The sequence below is a fragment of the Nesoenas mayeri genome (genome assembly GCF_963082525.1).
Source record: "Nesoenas mayeri genome assembly, chromosome: 2".
NCBI classification, from domain to species: Eukaryota; Metazoa; Chordata; class Aves; order Columbiformes; family Columbidae; genus Nesoenas; species Nesoenas mayeri.
In genome coordinates, this window is record NC_137543.1 from 75,592,615 (window position 1) to 75,612,293 (window position 19,679).

At 37.7% G+C, this 19,679-nt stretch overlaps 1 protein-coding gene across 1 annotated transcript in view; it reads left to right on the forward strand.

Moving 5' to 3' along the window:
• ADCY2 (adenylate cyclase 2) overlaps window positions 1-19,679 on the forward strand; it is a gene marked incomplete at both ends in the record, with an annotated part of 223,790 nt that overhangs the window by 162,585 nt on the left and 41,526 nt on the right. The window contains 2 exons of the mRNA XM_080339994.1: window positions 1,789-1,886; window positions 8,277-8,361. Of these exons, the coding sequence (XP_080196120.1) occupies window positions 1,789-1,886; window positions 8,277-8,361 (183 nt within the window). The remainder of the gene's footprint in view (window positions 1-1,788; window positions 1,887-8,276; window positions 8,362-19,679) is intronic.

Sequence of the window (19,679 nt, forward strand, 5' to 3'; positions counted from 1 at the left end):
TTGTGTTGAAAGGGTACACTGGGTGGATCAGAGGTGTACCTTTAGTGTGGGTGGTGCTTACAGATAAATTCTGAATGAGAACTTGTGAGAAAACCATCATCCGTGCACTTTGGACCATCAGGGAATCAGCACTTGGGAGAAAATCAGAGAGCTAAGTTATTCAGCTGTGTAGATGCTCCATGTAGGAGTCTAATCTCTTTTAGATTGTAGAATGCTAAGGAATGGCAAAGAACAAATTGTTCTTTTTGAATCAGCTTTTTCATATCTTTCTTCACCGCCTTTTAATGAGTCACCAGTCCAGTCTTGACTTTAAAGAACTCAGTCAGAAGCCTGCTTTTGATTTAAACAGGAGCTTTTCAAGACCTGGAATTACAGCAAGGTAATAAAGCAAAATAATTATTTAATCTAAAGATCAAGTTGCCTGACCTCACTGGGAAGTGTCTGGGGAAGTATGAAATGCTGAAATGCATTTACAAGTTGGTTGGAATTTTTTGAGATTTTAACATTGGCTCAAGGTCTAAATTTGTTGGATAAAACCTTTAAGAAACAACAAACATTCCACAGATGGAAAAACAAAATTTGCTACAATTGTACCCATCAAGCAGTCTTATTTGTACCTCAGAATTCAGTTGGGTATGTGATAAGGGTTGCTTTTAATTTGTCATATAATTCAAAAGTCAAAAAAAGCTGTTGAGTTGCGAAATTCAATTTCTACGTGTCCATGTAAAGTTTGGTGTACCAGTTTCAAGGGCAGAACTTGGCACTAAGCACAAAGACACAGTTGCGTGCCTGCAGCGAGAAAGCACAGCTCGAGCACTTTCCATTTTATGAAGCTGGCACTCTGAGCACTTTGAGAAAACAATCTTTGGTACATTTTCTTTTCATAATCAAATCTTAAACTCTTGCCCTTTGAAAAAAACTTTGATAGTGTAAGTAACTTTAATAGGCCCAATACTTAGTTCATTTCCCTTTGAGTACTTAATTGGTTTCAATCAGGACATATTTATCTCAAATAGCAGAACAACTCTGATAAATATTTAATTGCTTAATTCTTATGTCTCTAGATGGGCTAATTAGAGATTCATAAATAGATTTTTTTTAATGACAGAACAGATCAAATTGACTGTCTCCTAAGAACATCAAGTGTTTAGTAGTATCAGTGGACATATGAGACCTTTTAACACAGACAAAACATATTTGAATTGGGGTAATAATATAGTCCCAGTAAATATCAGTGTGATGGCTAGCTATGCCATGTACGTTTATACACACCTGAGGCACAGTTTACACTTTTCTGCTTCGTGCGCTCTGAAGTTTCCTATCTGAATGAGTGTTACATTTTTTTATAACTTTTTGAGCCCACTCAGCATTTTTTAATAATTGAAAATCAGTTCGAGGAATTAATGACTAAGAAACTTGGAACTGGCTAAGAATGGTTGGCCGTTCCTAAAAATATTTTAAAATATTATTTCACCTTTTTTTTTTTTTTTCAATTAAACTATTTACAATGAATTTGAGATAGTCCTGTTCTGCGGAAGAACAAGACAAAACCATGTGACATGGCTGCTTAAGCTGTTTTTCAATAAGTAAAAAGATTCAATACTATGTCTGACAATCATTAGCCATAACTGAGTGGATGTGGAAGTTATTGAACAACAAGAAATTTACTGTTGCTAGATACTGCCTATGCGTATCTGCATCTTTAAGCTGAAATTTCAGTTGGGTGATATTTTATCTGCTTTGGAAATTCTGTTTTTAACATTTGTTGTTTTTTTTTTTTCCTTCTAGTATCGAGCAACTACTCTGCCTGCATTTAAGTATTATGTGACTTGTGCCTGTCTCATATTCTTCTGCATTTTTGTTGTGCAGATCCTGGTATTGCCAAAGTAAGTGGTTTTTAAGATGTACTCATTCCTGTGTATGTTTGCCCATTAATGTGAAAAATAAAAATGTATAAGTGAAAAAAAATATAATCGGAATTCTCAGATCACAGAGGTAAATTCATAGAAATGAAACTGAACTGAAAAGATTGAGGGTTTCAGCCCATTATCAAGCTTGTTTCTAATTTTAAAAGCTGTCACTAGCATGGTGCCAAGCATTAGTATCAATCCTTCATTCATTTTAGTTTTTCTCTTTGCATTTAAAAATGTGTGATGATGACAGGAATGAAATTAATATGTGTAAAACAAAGTAATACAAGCTATAGGTTTGTGCAACTAAAATTACATGTGAAGTAAGTGTGGCAATTGGATATTGAAGTGAGATAAAATGGATTGCAGAATTGGGACTGTGATTAGATCAATGTATTTAACATATTACTGTTATAATACTGCTGCATCAACCTGCAGATAGAGCATTACTGTTCATAAAATGTCTCTTTTTAAAACTAATTTTATAATATTATAATCTGTTACTAGAATAATTATTTTAATAAGAATTTTTATATTGTGAACTATTTTATATTTGTGCATATAAATCAGCTCTCTTTCTATCTGTGCATATTCTAGAAAGGTTGAGAAAACTGGAAGACAGTTCCAGTAAAGACCATTTTACTAGACTTCTTAAAACATAATTTCACTGTTCATCGTTTACATAGTGAAAAGCTGATATTTATTTTATAGCAATTATTTCCAAAGCCAACACTGTATATTCCCTGTGATACAGTGTTGCTTTACTCATCTTTTGTCCTGTGCAGCACTTTGAGTGGTATTTGTAAACTCTGTTGATTCATCAGTCTTGTGCTGTAGTACTTATATTTTAATTCAAAGCCAGAAGGAACGTTTAGGTCATTATAAATTGACTTTCCATAAGGCAGATTTGTTTTATAATATATATAAAGTTTTATGGACTTCTATTCAGATGTTATAGCATTTTCTTCACAAAGGGTTTTCCAGCTGGTTTCTAACACAGAGACACAAGCTGCTGGGGGGCGCTTTTCCAAGAGTTCAGAGGGATCCTGCACATGAGGCATTACTATTGCAAAATACATAACTAAGACTCATGACTAATTTTATTTGTCATTTTGCATAATGAATATATCTTACAAGCTCATACTGTCTTTTGATTAGTACAGGAATTAATTCTGGGAAATTAGTGGTTTGTGAGACACCAAAAACCAAACTTGGATCTAACTAGTCCCTTCCAACAGTATAATTTATTAATCTGCTCTTATGTTTTTATTTCAGTCATAAAAATGAATCTAGATTTATCACTTGTCATGCATGGAGTAAGATGCTTATTTTTCTATTTCCTTATTATGTCTCTTAATCCATTTGTGTAGTTCATTCAAATATACCAGATAGGTGACATCAGTGAAATCTTGGGGATCTGTATTCAGCTAGGGAAGTTTCCTCCCATGTGTAAAAGCACGTCCTGATATTACATGGTCTTTTTCTAATATCAGAGCAAAAGATACATACAATTTATCATTTTCATTACCAAAACGTAGATTATCTTTTTGTCCTTTTATAAGGCTGCATATTAAATTGAAAAAGCAATAGTGTAAAATCAAGTATTGCCAACATGGATGCTATTCAGTTTCAAGGGGTGTGTGGATTAATTTAAGAGATGCAAAAGTGGAAGGCAGAAAGGCAAGGCATTATACAGGCATTTGCATCTTTGCTGGAAAACTGGGAGCACTGCAAATTAAAAAAAAAAAAAGAAGTTAAAAAATCACCCATATATCACAAGTGTAGGTTAAAATGAACATACTCCAGTGCTTCAACTGTTATTTCCTCCCAGAAGATAAATAAATAAATACTAACAGTTTAGTATAAAATTCTATCTAGCCTTTTCGTTTTCTTCCATATATTCTACAGGATTTTTAAATGGTGATCTAATGAAGACAAGGAGATAAACTATGTCTGTCATTGAATTTTATTGATTCACTATTCCCTTAATCTGGTTTTGCAGCAGTGTAATATCACTGATTTCTGTGCAGGCACACAGCTGCTGCTTTAAAGTAGGTTTGGAGATATTTGATGGTGAGTAACATCCAGCAATTTGCAAGCAATAAGTGCTGTCTCCAAGATCATGAGACATTTATTTCAAGGCTGAAATAATTTATTAATGTTTTAATTTTTCCCGGCATCAATAAACTGATGTGATGTTTTCACAATAAACTTTACACGAAGTGGTAAATATAAATTTAATCAAGTAAACAAAATATTGGCATGAAATTTATCATGAAAAGTATTGTGACATTAAAATGACAGGAAAGCTTGATCAGTACATTTCTTCGGAACAGGCCTTCTCTGGCTCTGTCATTCTTGGTTTACCAAGTGCCAGAAGTATCTCTAGTAATTCGCAACACCCTACATTCTTCATTTGGGGAAACAGTCAACTGACATGGAATTGGTAGTGATTGGTAGTGTTGTTTTTTGAAATGCAAATTGGTGAACTGATGGGAGTGTATTCCTATTGAACAGGAGTTACTTCTTGTGCTATTCAAATGAAGTATTTGTTTGGGGCTACCTACGTTTAGGATTCCTCTCAAGTCTTCACTTTCTGAGGCTGCTGTGTTCAAGAAGTTGTGTCCTTTTGTCCTGACTCATGCTAAATTAACAATCATCTTGTTCTACCCATGGAAGTACTTTCAGTCAGGCACAGCTGGTTGTATTCATAGAAATGCTAGTACTTAAAAATTTTGTCTGAAAGCAGGTGTGTAAAATATAAGTATAAACAAAAGAAAACCATCATTACTAGCTATTTTTTGCTGTATCTTATTTTTTTAAAAAAGGGAAAAAAAAACCAAACACAAAACAAAACTCAAGTTAGAATACTGAAATGATTTTTCCAAACACTGGAACTGTCATACAATTAGTCTACACAGCCATTGAATCCACTGATGGCTTGGTGAAAGCATCAGTTGAATTAAGAAAGCAATATCTACTATTACATACCAAAAAAGTCTGAATTCAGTATTGCCTTGTATAATTATCATTTGTAATTGCTTCATTATGATTTTATCAACTCAAGAGAATTTGCAAACTAATAGTTCAAACATGAGTGTTAATTACCTGGCAAGCTAAGGAAATTCTCTATGTCCCATTAAGGGGCATGTGCCATAAGTCACACATTTTCCTAAAAGCTACAAAAATGTAGAAAGAATATGTTCTCTTCTCCCCTTTTCAGTCTCTTCGTAACATTTTTTTATTTTTCTATTAAAATGTTACCAACAAGACATAAGTGTATATAAATACTTTTTTTCCCCAATCTCTTACCACCTGATAAAAATGAATTATTCAAAACAGATATTTACTGATGAAACAAGAAAAATATGAGAAGGATAGCCAAGATCATAAATTATTTAGACTTGGAACTATCTGAAGCCAGGGAAGTTCTCATGGTGCTTCCTTAATTTTAAACTCTGTCCTTGTGTAGGTTATTGTCAACGTTTGTCCTGTCAGGGTTCCTGGTGGGGCAGGGGATAGAGCGTTCAGAAATGAGTTAATTCCTTGAAACATAGGAAGAGGCAAGTAGAAATTTAGCTGGATTATGGGATCCCAGGTGCTCTTTTGACAAAATGGTTTGCCCAGATCTGTCAATGCAATTAATTTGATGACTTGTGCAATGCGTTTGATGACTCTACACAATAAAGTCGAGATTAGTTTACTGTTAAGACCTGTACTGTTTTGTAATGTTCCAGTGATTTAAAAAAAGTAAATGCATGGTATGGCTTTCCTGTGCTTGTTGCCCCACATGAGGTTTGTTTATGGTGGCAATTTTTAGTATTTTGCTTCCCAATATAGCATTTTCAGCCCACTTTTCTCCTTCTAGGAGCAGCATCAAACAGTTTTGGCTTAGCTTAACTGAAACAGAAGTCCTGCTGTTCCCAGGAAAGAAGTGGGTGTGGGGAGCAAAAACCTTACAACTTTTCTCTGTATACACCACTTAAAAGGGGACTCTAAGAGACCACTTTTCCTTTTGCTTATCCTCAGTCCTTTTCTCATTGTCTTGATAATCAGAATCTTGTTCACCTTGCTATGTAATTATTTTCCTTGTGCCAGCTCAATAACATCATTGATCATGGGCCACAAAGCCCTTTTGTTCTTGCCTGTTGCCCATGTGATTAAGGACTCTTTGCATAAGCTTTCCTTATGCCATGTTAACTTTATTTCCTTTGCTCGCCAGTTTCTCTCACAAACGTCTTAATTTCTTCTTCTACAAGTATGTGCTCCAAACTTGACTTGTAAGGCTATTCTCCTGTTGAATAATTTCTTAAGGTGTGCAGGCTCTATCTTTCATATCAGAAAAAGAATAGCACTAGTTTGAAATGCAGGAATGGTTACTTGAATAGTGTTGAAGGACGTACATGATTGAAAGTGTTTATGCATATACAGAAAATAAGTCTGTTAATTATATTCCTTTTCTTTCATCTCTTCTGTTGCCTACTAGATTTTAAACTCCTGAGAGTAGAGACTGTAGTTTTACATATTATGATATACAGCTTACTGTCTTGGTCTCAATGAGAAATTCTTGGAGAACATGTGTTCATAAGCAATAATGATTTTCAAATAACTTCTAAAAGAAATATTATTATAACATTAATGTACGTTGTGAATTGCCAGTTGTTTGGTTTTCATCAGCTTTTTGCATCAACACAAAATCTGATGAATATTTAGCATATAAGAGGTTCTGTGAATGATTGGCAGGGAAGCTCATAAATTACTCTCCAAAATGCTTTTAATGGCAGCAATACAGCATCAAATTGGTTTGCGAAGTTAATGCTTTTTTGTTCTTTCCTGAAAATAGCTCCTATAACACTGTTGTTAAAACAGATCAAAATGTTTTGCAGTATTTGTATGTAATCTAAGGAAATTGATCCATAGAGTTCTACTCCTATATTTTTAGTATTCTAGTTTATAAAATGCATATATTTGAATACACATGGCATCTCGAAAGAACAGAGATGTATGCTTTTATTAATAATGTATTTTAATTCTGAATCATGCGTTTAGGGAGGAGCTAACTTAAAATGGAACATTTATTACAGTTTTGTGGAAAAAGCAAGGGATATAAAACTTATTTCTAGAATATCATGACAATATTTCTAGCATATGAGATTTTGTAAAATATTTGCTGGTACTCAAAGGGTTTGAGAGATATTTTTTAATTCTGTAAAAATGTCAAATCTGTGGTGAAAACTGAAAGCAGACACTCAGGTGAGGGACTTCATGATGACATCTAGTTCCCTTGCTTAAACAACTCAAGTTGGTCCAGAGCTTCTGATCTCCTCTTGGCATTCATTAAATGTAATTAGGTCTCATTGCATCTTTCCCTGGGCAGCCTTGTTAAGTAGCTCGTATATGGTGCCTGATGGAGCAATTACGCTCTACTGTGGTACTCACAGAGAGAGATTTCCACATTTGCAGAACAAATGCATGCACAGATTTCTTCTGCATCCCTGTTTCTGTTTACTGAGTATCTGGTGATGCTATTTTTGCCAGACTTTCCTATTTATAACACACAAGAACACTGAGTAATGATGATTTCAGGAAGAGTATATGATTTTATTTTTTTTTTAATGTAAAGTCTGTTGTTGTTTTTTCTTTTCTTCATGGTGTTTAGTTTCCCTTCCTCTCCTGTCCTCTGATAGTTCAGACTTCTGGCTGGCAAGTGAAATTTGGTAAACAATGGAGTTTTCAGAGATATAGACTCCCTTTCCATGCATGAAATAGCAGTCACTGTATTAGGGCTTTTGCTGACTGAGAGATTGCAGCACCACAGATACACAGGTTCTAGACGTGAGGCACTGAAAACTGGCCATCATTGTCCAATGCTATTGCTTTTCCTAACTTGGGAGGAATGTACACTACCAACACGTATCTATTGTATCTAACCAACACGTACCTAATGTACACTACCAATGTATCTATTAGACTCTTAAATTATGATATAATCAATAGCATAAAAATAAAATTAGAAGGATCTTTAATACGGGCTTTCTAAAGTAATAGCAAAACAAAACAAAGCATTGCTGCTGTTAATGCACTCTTTCATTTAAATTATTTGTGTGGAAGTTATTACCTTCTCATGGTCATAGTTTTGCAAAGTGAGAGGTAAAGCAAATTTAAGCATTCCTGAGTTGAGAAAATGGCAGGAAGAAAGGCCTGTCATTCTGGTAAGGATTGGAATTGTTTTTCCATGGTGTTGATGTTTGGAAATTGCAACTTGCACGTAGTAATTTTTCCTGTCATCAGTACTATACACAAAGAAAGGTCATGCTACAAATGTGTAACAGAGAAATTAACACATGTTTTTATCTTTTCTTGTAGAACGTCTATTCTTGGAATTTCATTTGGGGCTGCGTTTCTCTTGCTTTCCTTCATTTTGTTTATCTGCTTTGCTGGACAGCTTTTGGTAGGTATTCAAGGAAATGTAATCCAGTAGTTAACAGTTTCTTTTAAATAACGTGTTCTTATTTTGCCAAGTCACTCTGCCTTTGCAGAGTAAGAACCTGGCACACTCAGGCTTCTGAGGACATTGTTTTGTACTTGTTAGCGTACTGTAAAATGTCCTCATTTATCTGAAAAACAGAAAATGCCAGTGGAGTGACTGTCTGTACCTACACTGATATTTTCTTCCCCTCATGAAGCTGGATCCTCTGAAAGGTTTGCATTATTCTTTGATAGGTTGACTTTTCAAAAAGTTTTGCTGTTGTGCTTACAGGAGGTGATATATCTTATGAGTTCTTTAAATTGGCGGACTGTGTATTTGTTTAAGTATTGTATAAGACCATTTCCTGAGTTTAGATAATATTTCGCAGTTAGAATTTAATTTGATATATAAAAAAAAAAATAATAACATTCTAATTCTGCCATTGAGTGGTCCAAGTGTTATTGCAATACCTATTAGTGTACCTAATGCTATGATGAATTTGAGAATTTCACAAAGATTTGCATAAACTCTTGAATATTTCACAATATAATTTACATTATTGTCTTTCAGTTATTCTGAAATAGATCCAGCATATAACTCCATCTTCAACAAGATATTACAGCATTTGTAAAAAAGTGAATGGAATTTTACTTTGGCATGTAATCTGGAGTAAAACTATCTATATACTTGTCACTTAAGCCCCGTTCTCCTTTTCTATCTTTACATCTTTCCACAAGCTCCCATGGAGAAGGATGGAAGATCATTAAAAAAAAAACAAACCCAAACCAAACCAAACCAAACCAAACATGCATATAGAAAAGACAATTGCATCACTATGCAGTAAAACTCCAAGGAAAGGTGGCCTGGTAGTTAAAGCAAGAAATAGAGGAAGCAGGTTTTTATAATTTCTCTCTCTTCCCTTATGAGGCTTGTAATTAACCAGGACATGTATTTAAGAAAATGTGATGATTATACACTTCAGCTGTCTTTCAAATAAGGCAGGGATGCTGCCGCTGCTCGGAAATTAATCTGAGATATAATGCAAAAGTATTTTTAAATATTTTAAATCCTTGAAGTGAGATCCTAGAGGCATTCCTATTACTTAACAGCAAAAATTAGTTCTTCTATTATGTCATACTTGATTGCTGTTTGTTATTGGCATAGCAGTAAAATGGTGGAGTCAGAGTACTGCTCTTGAGTAAGGAAATTTTTTAAAAAAGCTTTCAAGGAAAAGCCAGACTTCTTCCCATAGGGAAAAAAAGGTGCCAAAGAAATAGTAGCAGAAAGTGCTGAGACATGCACTCTCCTGGAGTTTTTATTTTCAGAAGGAATACAAACATACTATTCTGCATTTAAAAGCCTGGCTAAGCAAAAATCCCAAGTCAGAGTTGAGGAATCATGCCACTTGAATAATTTCTAGCACCTACTTTCAATGCCATTTTTCCTATGTCTTGTGTGTACTGTAAATACTGCCCAGAAATGGAGACCTCTGATTGTGTTTCTGTTGACTTGCAAGATGTCATGTTTTAACCTAAATAGCTTGAAGAGGAGCTATTTATATCTATGTCTTTATGAGTTCAGCTGCTCTAATACAGAAGCTATGCTGCTAATGAGCCTTTCAGCAAGTAAGTTGACCACAGTTGATGCAGCGCCGTCTTTCCTTCACGAGCATGGACATAGTTCTATAAGGTGATAGGTGAGACCCAGTTACTGAAAGAGGCAATAGGTTTATCTTTCCCCTGTCCTCTGCCTAGGATTTCTTCCTCCACGTCAAAATCCAAGTATTGTTTTGCAGCTTTAACCACATTTACATCCTATGTTATGTTTCAGAAGCATGTCCATTACAGTATGTGACCCATAACTCTACATGGTTTCTTTCTAGAAGAAAAAGCCTCAAATTCTCAAACAAATAATTATCAATATCTAGGGTTTTTTTTTACTATAGTGTCAGTGTTAACAGAAATCAAGCTTTACTGTCCTAATCCTGCTTGAGTTTGGGGTATTTTTTGCCAGTGTGGGTTTTCCCACCTCTTTTTCCTAAGGGCACATTTTGGACTGTGCTTGTGTACACACACCTGCACATATTTACAGAGTTTAAAATCACCAAATACCTCTCTTCTAAAGATGCACTTAAAAAAGAAGAGAAGTGTTGGGGTCTGACTGACGCTGACGGATGAACTGTGGTGGGTCAGCCTTGGTTATGGGCCAGACACCCACCCGGCTGCTCACTCATGGCCTCCTCAGAGGGGTGAGGGAGGAGAACAGGACCAGAAAGCTTGTGAGTTGAGATAAAGGCAGGGAGATCACTCACTAATTACTGTCATAGACGAAGCAGACGTCACTTGAGGGTGACAGAACACTGGAACAGGCTGCCCAGGGGGGTTGTGGAGTCTTCTTCTTGGGAGACATTCAAAACCCATCTGGACACGTTCCTGTGTAACCTCATCTAGGTGTTCCTGCTCCAGCAGGGGGATTGGACTAGATGATCTTTCAAGGTCCCTTCCAATCCCTAACATTCTTTGATTCTGTGATTCTGTGAAAATTAATTTAATTTATTGTCAATTAAAACAGATTTGGGTAGCTAGAAACAAAAACAAACATTAAAGCCACGCAATTCCTCTCCGCTCTCCCAAACTCAGCTTTACGCCTTCTCTCCAGACTCCTTGAGCTTCCCCGAGGCAGCACAAGGATGGAGGGTGGTCAGTACACAGAAGTTCCTCTCTGCTGCTCCTTCCCTTCACACTTACCCCCTGCTCCAGCATGGGGTCTCCAAAGGCTGCAGTTCCTTCAGGAACATCCACCTGCTCCGGCACAAGTCCCCCGTGGACTTCAGTGTGGACATCTGGTCCAGCATGGAGTACCACCTCTGCTGTTTCTCACTCTTCTTGTTCCCTCCTTCTCTCTCTGCCCAACATTTTCTGCCCTTTTTTTCCCAGACTTTCCCCAAGGCGCCCACGCATGACTGAGGGGCTCAGCTGTCCCTGCATTATGTGCTTTTCTCAGTACCTTGACACTTGGCCCACTCATTGTCCACTGATTTTAAATGGCTGTCAACATGGCAGACTAGGTCACACAGAAAACAACTTTGAACAAGTTTCTCTGTATGATTTTCATTTCCTTGGTACATGAAAAAAGCCAACAAACCTCCAGACTGCAATGCTAAAATTACCAGCGCTTATGGAATTTAATTACAATATTGTAAGAAGAGATTTATGCTCACTCTTTCACTCTGAGGTTATTATTAGTTGATCTTACTGTGCGGCAGCACTGCAGCGTGGTCCAATTCAATCTGTTGTGGAGCGATAATATCAGCCATTAAATAACAGGAATGTTTCCATCAAATGATGCATCAGAGCGGTAGCACAAATAACGAGGTTACAGAATTCTCGAATCTGCCTTTGTGGCCTGTGATCCCCTGCCGGCCTTGGGCAGACAGGCTGAGGGCAGGGAGGACTGACAGCTCCAAGAGAAACAGTCGTTTGCCTGTAGGCTTTAAGCCTTCATCGGTCCTAACTAAAATCAGCGTATGTCCTGAAACTTGAAATTTATTTATCTCTTTTCTATTCTAATTATTTATTTGTCCCTATGCTTTTTTTTTAGATAGTTACAGTATTCAGACTTACATCTTAAGATTACGAGTAGTTTTGGTCTTAAAGATCCTTTTTGGCTTGTATTTTCATACTTTACATGTTAGTTATTCTTTTTTTTTTTTTTTTTTTACTAATTTGGAATATTTTCTTTAAATTTTCCTTGAGAGGTTTCTTTCCCAAATTACATTCAGATAAGAGGACAATGATCGTCCTTTAGCTCATATATTTTCTGTGTCGTTTTAGCTTACTGAAGTATACATGAGTTCATAGAACGAGTGTGAAATGCCTCAGACCTGGTAACTGTTAGATGTGTTTTACCTCCTGATGTGAATGCAAGGAAGCAGAGATCTGGTTACCTAAATGATACATTGGAAAATGTAATGCAATCAATAGAAAAAAACCCACAGTAAGCATGTAAAGGAAAGATCCCTGTGGTAGCTGAGGTAGCTTGCCAGAGAATTATTAGTCTCAAGCAGATGTTCTTGGTGCACTGATTCAAATACTGTCTCAAAAATTTCCTTCCGTTACCCGGGACATGTGTGCACTTAATTGATACAACATACTCTTTGTGCCAATTATTTTCCATTAATATGAAATGTTTATTTGTTGCATATGTTTATACCTTGCAAACCTATTTAGCTACTTCAGCTAACAAGGAAGATTAGAAGTAATAAGATTTCTTTCCTAGCATCTCATCTGAACATGTTTATAGTCTCTCTTAAATACCCAGTTGAACCATAGAATTAGCAGAACAAAATGCCAGCAAAACAAGCATCAGAAAATAATTGTCTCCATAGTTGAGAAAGATGTTGTGATTTGAGGTCACCAGACCATCTAACAAAGTGCAGCCAGTACGTGAGCAGTCCTGTCCCTGCTAGAAGAATGCATGTTATTAGTGTATTAGTTGCATTACAGCACCCCACCGTATAAAGAGTGATACACAGCCTTTACCTTTGTTTGCAAGGATTTGTATCTTACTCTAAAGCAATTGGTATTGGTACTTAATGGTCAGAAAGACTTTGTACAATTTAGATACTTCGAAGCTCTGCAAGAACAGGAATATCAGCACCAGCACTACCTGGAAATTATTTTTGATCTGGAATCTTACTTCTGATGTGAGCGTCTCTCTTAATGCAGATAAGAATGAAAGACTGAGGCCCTTCAGTTTCTTCGATAGTAAGGCTTTGCTTGTAAATTCAGTTTAAAACAAGGATGGGAAAAGGAAGAACCCAGAGAGGCACTTTGGCAGGGTCCATGAGAAAAGCTCACCAAACCTAAAAGTCATTCTGATGAGTCTCTAGCACAAGCACTGCAATGGCAAATCCATCATCACTAAATTAGATACTATATTCAAACTTCAGGAACTATTAGAAATGTACTGATTTCAGGAACAAAAATCCTACTCCTGACTCCTCTTGAATTATATGTGTATGACGCTATATGATTGTGACCAACTGAAGAAGTTGTCTAGCCTGGTGAAAAATACAAGTTTCTTATGTCTGTTGTGCCAATAACTTTTAATATTTTTTGATAAGTGAGAATATTTTGATTTTTTTTTTTTTTAATGTGGCAATCCTGTCTTTTAGTGTCTTTGCCCAAGATGAGATCGTAAGTTACCTCCAAGTAAAGAGGTATCCATGTGTGCTTCCTAATACCAACAGTGCAGTATGCGAACAGATTTCCCTACAGTTAATTAATACGAAGGATGAAAGCAGAGAGTATCCAGATTGTTGTGGACGTTCTTTTACATGTATAACCTGAGAGGTGATATCCATGACATTTAAGTACCACAATATGGTCACAGATGAGGGCTCCTGTTATGTGAGGCAGTTTTTGGGTGGTAGCTTCTTACATGGAGACCAAGACTTGGTCAACACAGAGCATAGCATTTAGATTTCCTTCCTCTAGTTCATTGCCCTGAGCACTGCCTTAAAATGTCATTCAGGTTTACTCTTTCTCAAAACCAGTGGGTCTTTAAATATTTAGTGTGAAATAGAAAAATATTGATGAGAGGGACTGAGGATGTCTTCCCTTAAAACAGCATAAAACACAATGACTGTGTTTTTTTCTCAAATGAAGAAAGCACAAGGACTGAACTCTGAGTGTCTAAGGGCATATTTATGTATCTCACTGCCATGTTCTTTCCTTTGAATGAGATAGTTGAAGTGAAGCACATGGCCATTTTAACATGACCCTTGTGAAGGATAAAAAACACTGCAAATTGTGGAAAATTAAAAATGTGATACTGACTTCAGTTTTTTACTGTTATTTCTTTATTCTAGCTTTTGTCAAACCAGTTGTATCCAATATAAGTTGAGTAGACTCTTCATCTGGATGCATTTTGCATGGTTCAAAATCCCTGCATTAGATTTACAGATGCTACCATGGAGTTCAAAAACTTGGTGTTAAAGTATTCATTTTAGGAGTACTTTGGTCCTTTTTATCAACAATAGGAGCATTACAGATTATTTAAAGTATAAGCTTATGTCTCTATACAAAAATAACTCTTCTCCAAGCTTAGATCAACATAACCTCTGTCAGCCAGTCTGCCAGTTCTTTGGATTTGAATTTTTATGTCTTCTTCAAGTCTGAGTGAAAACAAGCATGAGAAAAAAATCTAAATTTTGGGGCTTTTTTTAAAATCTTGATTTCTTTCTTTGAAGCATCAGTATTAGTAAAATATTAAGTTGTATTTGAATGCAAAATGAAAAGAATAATTGAACTATAGAAAATGTGATTCACTGGCTTTCTGTAAATAAGAGGTCTACAGTCAAGTTGTTCAAACCTCTGCTAGCATGTGAAGAAGTGTGACAGCTCTTGCGACACTGTCTTTCATCTACAACACAGCTGTCACAATTAATTCTCACACCAGTCCCTTGATCTCACTTGGAAAGACAGCATTCATTTTGTTAAATGCTGGAGTAAGGTTTTGTGTGGAAAGACAACACAGGATACATTTTAATAACCTGAATATTCAAAATAATTTATTACTCATTATCATGCTGAGCTGTCATATCAGATTTAGCATGTTCAGATGAAAAGGTAATACATTAGTCACCTTTCAAACTACAAATACCTTTTATTTCTAGTTGGTAAATGATAAACACTGAACCATATTCTTCCTGCTCTACTTAGAATTAACACAGAAGCTAAAGCTACTGAGATCTGACGTCTTACCCTTCTTGCATGCTTTCTAGAAATGATTACTTTCTTCCTTTCATCTCATTCTCCATTTTCTTAAGAAAATTTCAAATGAGACATAACAGTGCCATTAGGAGTCTGAATTTAATGGTCACCCCACCACTCCAGTTCTGCATCCAGGAGTTCCCTAAATTTTCAGCAGTACTGAACTGCTGCCGTTGCACTAGATACGGACTGAATGAAATGAAGTTCAGCAGATATGTTAATTCACATGGATAATTACTGATCAACAGTGTATTTTCCATATTTTCAAAGGAATTTCTACTCAATGGCTTCAAGTCTTTTTGAGTGAATCAGGGGTTTGTCACAAATTTTCCTTTCAGGAGCCTCATTGGCTTAACCTATGTAGGTTGCTCTCTCCGCTATCAAAGAGACCTGTCAGCTATTTAACACACCAGGTAGGCACGATGGATGTACCAAATAAACAGTGGTCCGTCCCCTCCAGAACTCAGAGTTCTGCATTAAACAGCCTCTCTAGAAATGCATCACAGAGTTCTGGACAGTTTCTGTTTTATGACTGGAAATAACTATTTACAACTTAGTTTTTGAAGTTGCAGTCTAACACATTTTTCTTCAGGTCAGAGCTAGCAATATCTGTAATTTAGCAGTAGCAGCTGGAAGAGTGGAATCTCTTTACTGATTAATCACACTGGCTGTATGCTATATTGTTTCCTGAAATTCATTTTATTCTTCAGAACTTTTCTTAGTGATAAAGTTGCCCGGAGAATTTTTTTCTTTTTAATGGAAACAGAAAAGCAGCTTTTTAAAGAAATGAAGAAAATCAGCCCAATTAGTTGGTCCTTGCTAAAATACATTAGCAAAGTCAGGTGACATTGATCAAAGATCTTGTAAACAAAGGCAATTTGGAATTACTGCAGGGAATTTTGGTACAGAAGTTACATAAGTCTGTTAAAATTGTACTTGGAAAGCAATAAAGCAGTCCCCAGCAATAAATGCAATTCTCAGCATGGACATTGTTAAGTAACTTCAGCAATTTTGTACTGTAATTATTTCAATCTTTAAAAAAGTGTAGAAAGCTCACACTGAACAATTGGAAGCAATGATGTTAAAGCAGAATAAGTCCGAGAAGTCTCCATCATTTGACACCAATATTCATGCATTTAGATTTTGAGATTCAACAGAGATTTTCTGGGTGAAACTTAATTTTATCTTCAGAATTAACATAACACCAGCTCTTTGTGCAGAGGAAAACATCAATTTACATCACTAGGCACTATAAAAACATAAAAGCATATTTTTTTGATGTTGTTTTGCATAACCTAATGAAATTTAACAAGGGAAAGTGTAGAGTCCTGCATCTGGGCAGGAACAACCCCAGGTTCCAGTATAGGTTGGGAAATTACATATTAGAGAGCAGTGTAGGGGAAAGGGACCTGGGGGTCCTGGTGGACAACAGGGTGACCATGAGCCAGCACTGTGCCCTTGTGGCCAGGAAGGCCAATGGCATCCTCGGGTGTATTACAAGCGGGATGGTTAGTAGATTGAGAGAGGTTCTCCTTCCCCTCTACTCTGTCCTGGTGAGACCACATCTGGAATATTGTGTCCAGTTCTGAGCCCCAGAAGGACAGGGAACTGCTGGAGAGAGTCCAGCGTAGGGCAACAAAGATGATGAAGGGACTGGAGCACCTCCCTTATGAGGAAAGGCTGAGGGAGCTGGGGCTCTTTAGCTTGGAGAAGAGGAGACTGAGGGGTGACCTTATTAATGTTTATAAATATATAAAGGGTGAGTGCCACGAGGATGGAGCCAGGCTCTTCTCGGTGGCAAACAATGATAGGACAAGGGGTAATGGGATCAAGCTGGAACACAAGCGGTTCCACTTAAATTTGAGAAAAAACTTCTTCTCAGTGAGGGTGACAGAGCACTGGAACAGGCTGCCCAGGGAGGTTGTGGAGTCTCCTTCGCTGGAGACATTCAAAACCTGCCTGGACATGTTCCTGTGCGACCTCACCTAGGCGTTCCTGCTCCAGCAGGGGGATTGGACTAGATGATCTTTTGAGGTCCCTTCCAATCCCAAACATACTGTGATACTGTGATACTGTGATGTTACTGAGCGACGTTTTTTAAAGTTTTGAGATTGAAAATAAGAGCTGCCAGAGCATCTTGGCTCCAGTGGAGTTGAGGAGCCAAGGGAATGCTCCTTCCTCATCCACTAGAGCCCAATTTGATAGAATTAAAGACCAAAGGGATCATCCTGTCCCACTCTGATTGACAAGAGGCTGTCAGTACCATGTCCCAGGTACAACCAGGAGTGAGGCTGAGTGCATATTCCCAGTAGGCCCACAGGCACATACTGTACACAGAGGACAACCACACAGATCCACAGAGAGAGCAGCTCTCTTGCAGCACCCACATGACAACAAGCAGCACTCAACGTCAGTGTGATCAATACTGATGGTCTAGATCCTCCTTTGTGGCTGTCCAGGACTGCAGTTTGCTGGTGGAGTTCACACACAGCCTGACTGCCATCATCCACAGGCACACTCGAGTTTGTGGGTTGCTCAGTGTGGACTTTAAGTCAATGCAACATCCTTGCCCAGACTCTGCCCGCCTTACGGAGTGACTGGCTCAAACCTTGGATCTCTTCAAATCGAGATCCCCTATTTACCACACAGTTCAGCTTGAAGTTTCACAGAATCACAGAATGTTAGGGAATGGAAGAGACCTTGAAAGATCATCTAGTCCAGTCCCCCTGCTGGAGCAGGAACACCTAGATGAGGCTACACAGGAATGTGTCCAGGCGGGTTTTGAATGTCTCCAGAGAAGGAGACTCCACAATCCCCCTGGGCAGCCTGTTCCAGTGCTCTGGCACCCTCACTGAGAAGTAGTTTCTTCTCGTATTTAAGTGGAACCTCCTATGTTCCAGTTTGCATCCATTACCCCTTGTCCTACCATTGGTTGTCACCAAGAAGAGCCTGGCTCCATCCTCCTGACACTCACCCTTTATATATTTATAAACATGAATGAGGCCACCCCTCAGTCTCCTCTTCTCCAAGCTAAAGAGCCCCAGCTCCCTCAGCCTTTCCTCATAAGGGAGATGCTCCACTCCCTTAATCATCTTGGTTGCCCTGTGCTGGACTTTCTCCAGCAGTTCCCTGTCCTTCTGGAACTGAGGGGCCCAAAACTGGACACAATATTCCAGATGGGGTCTCACCAGGGTGGAGTAGAGGGGAAGGAGGACCTCTCTTGATCTACTAACCACCCCTCTTCTAATAAACCCCAGGATGCCATTGGCCTTCTTGGCCACACACCCTTCCCCACACACCCCATGGGTCTCTCCAGGGACTGGTCTGAGACACTTCAGTTGCTGGCACCCAGGCCCTCAGTTGCCTCACTTCTCTCTAGTGGCAGGTACCCATCCTGTGCTACTTGCCATCTAGTGCAGCATGAAGTTTGCTAGCGTTTGCACGCATACAGGCTCAGAATAAGGACTGTACTGACAGAGAGGACAGCTAGAGAGAGAATTTAATAAGAATATGCAATAGACTTATTTAAGCAAGTGTTTACATGCAACCATTTCCTTTCATCCACTCTCTTCGCCATTTACCTATGCTTGCTCCTCCCTGATCCACATGAATCCCTCCCTTTACTCTCCTGTGTCACATCCCCTAAACATCATGTAAGTTTTCCACATACCCACAACATTTTACAAAATCCCAAAGTTTCTCGTATTGCAAAATTATCTGCCCTGTGCCGGCATACTATCCTTTTAGGTAGTAATTGCCCTTAGTCTGCAGGGCATCCTGGAACGAGACTTTCTTTTGTTGAGGCTTCTTGGTACGTTTCCCATCAGAAACCAAGTCTGAAAAATTCTCCTTCAATAGTCTTAGGAGCACCAGATTCAGTGGCTTCTGTTCTTCACTGATTTAGTTACTTTCATTCCACCATCTGTCATTGTCCTTTCAATCATCACTAAGTCTTTGTGTTTGATTAGCCTTTAGTCGGATAACCTAAAACCAGTAAAAATCATAATAAAATGTATCTGCTTTAGGCCAGATAATTTATTCTCATCATTAGCTTCTTGTCTTGGAATTTCTCATCCTAAAGGGTCTACTTGAACAGTATAGCTCCCTGTAACATAATTCAGAAAGGAGAACATAATGTATTGGTTTATCAGTATAATTTTTTATCCATTTTAAATTCCTCATACTTTCTCGGAGTTCCTGCCTACTTTTGTCCCTAATGCTACTTAAACTATTCCAGCCCCTCTAAACTTCCATGAAAATTACAGAATAATGTAGGTGAAGTTGTAGTAAAGCTCCAGGAGTGCTGTAACAAAGGCAAAGTGTAATGGTTTCATGACTGTTTTAATTTGCCATAAATCCATGCTCCCTGACTCATTAGGTTTTAGGCAGGCTAGACAGAGAACTGAATGATTCATTTTCACACAGATCCATTCCCTGCATGCAGTTGAACACTCCCCTTCTGGAGCAACAGCAACAATATAGGCTTAGTGCTTTCTACTTATTGAAGCAGAAAGGATGACAGAT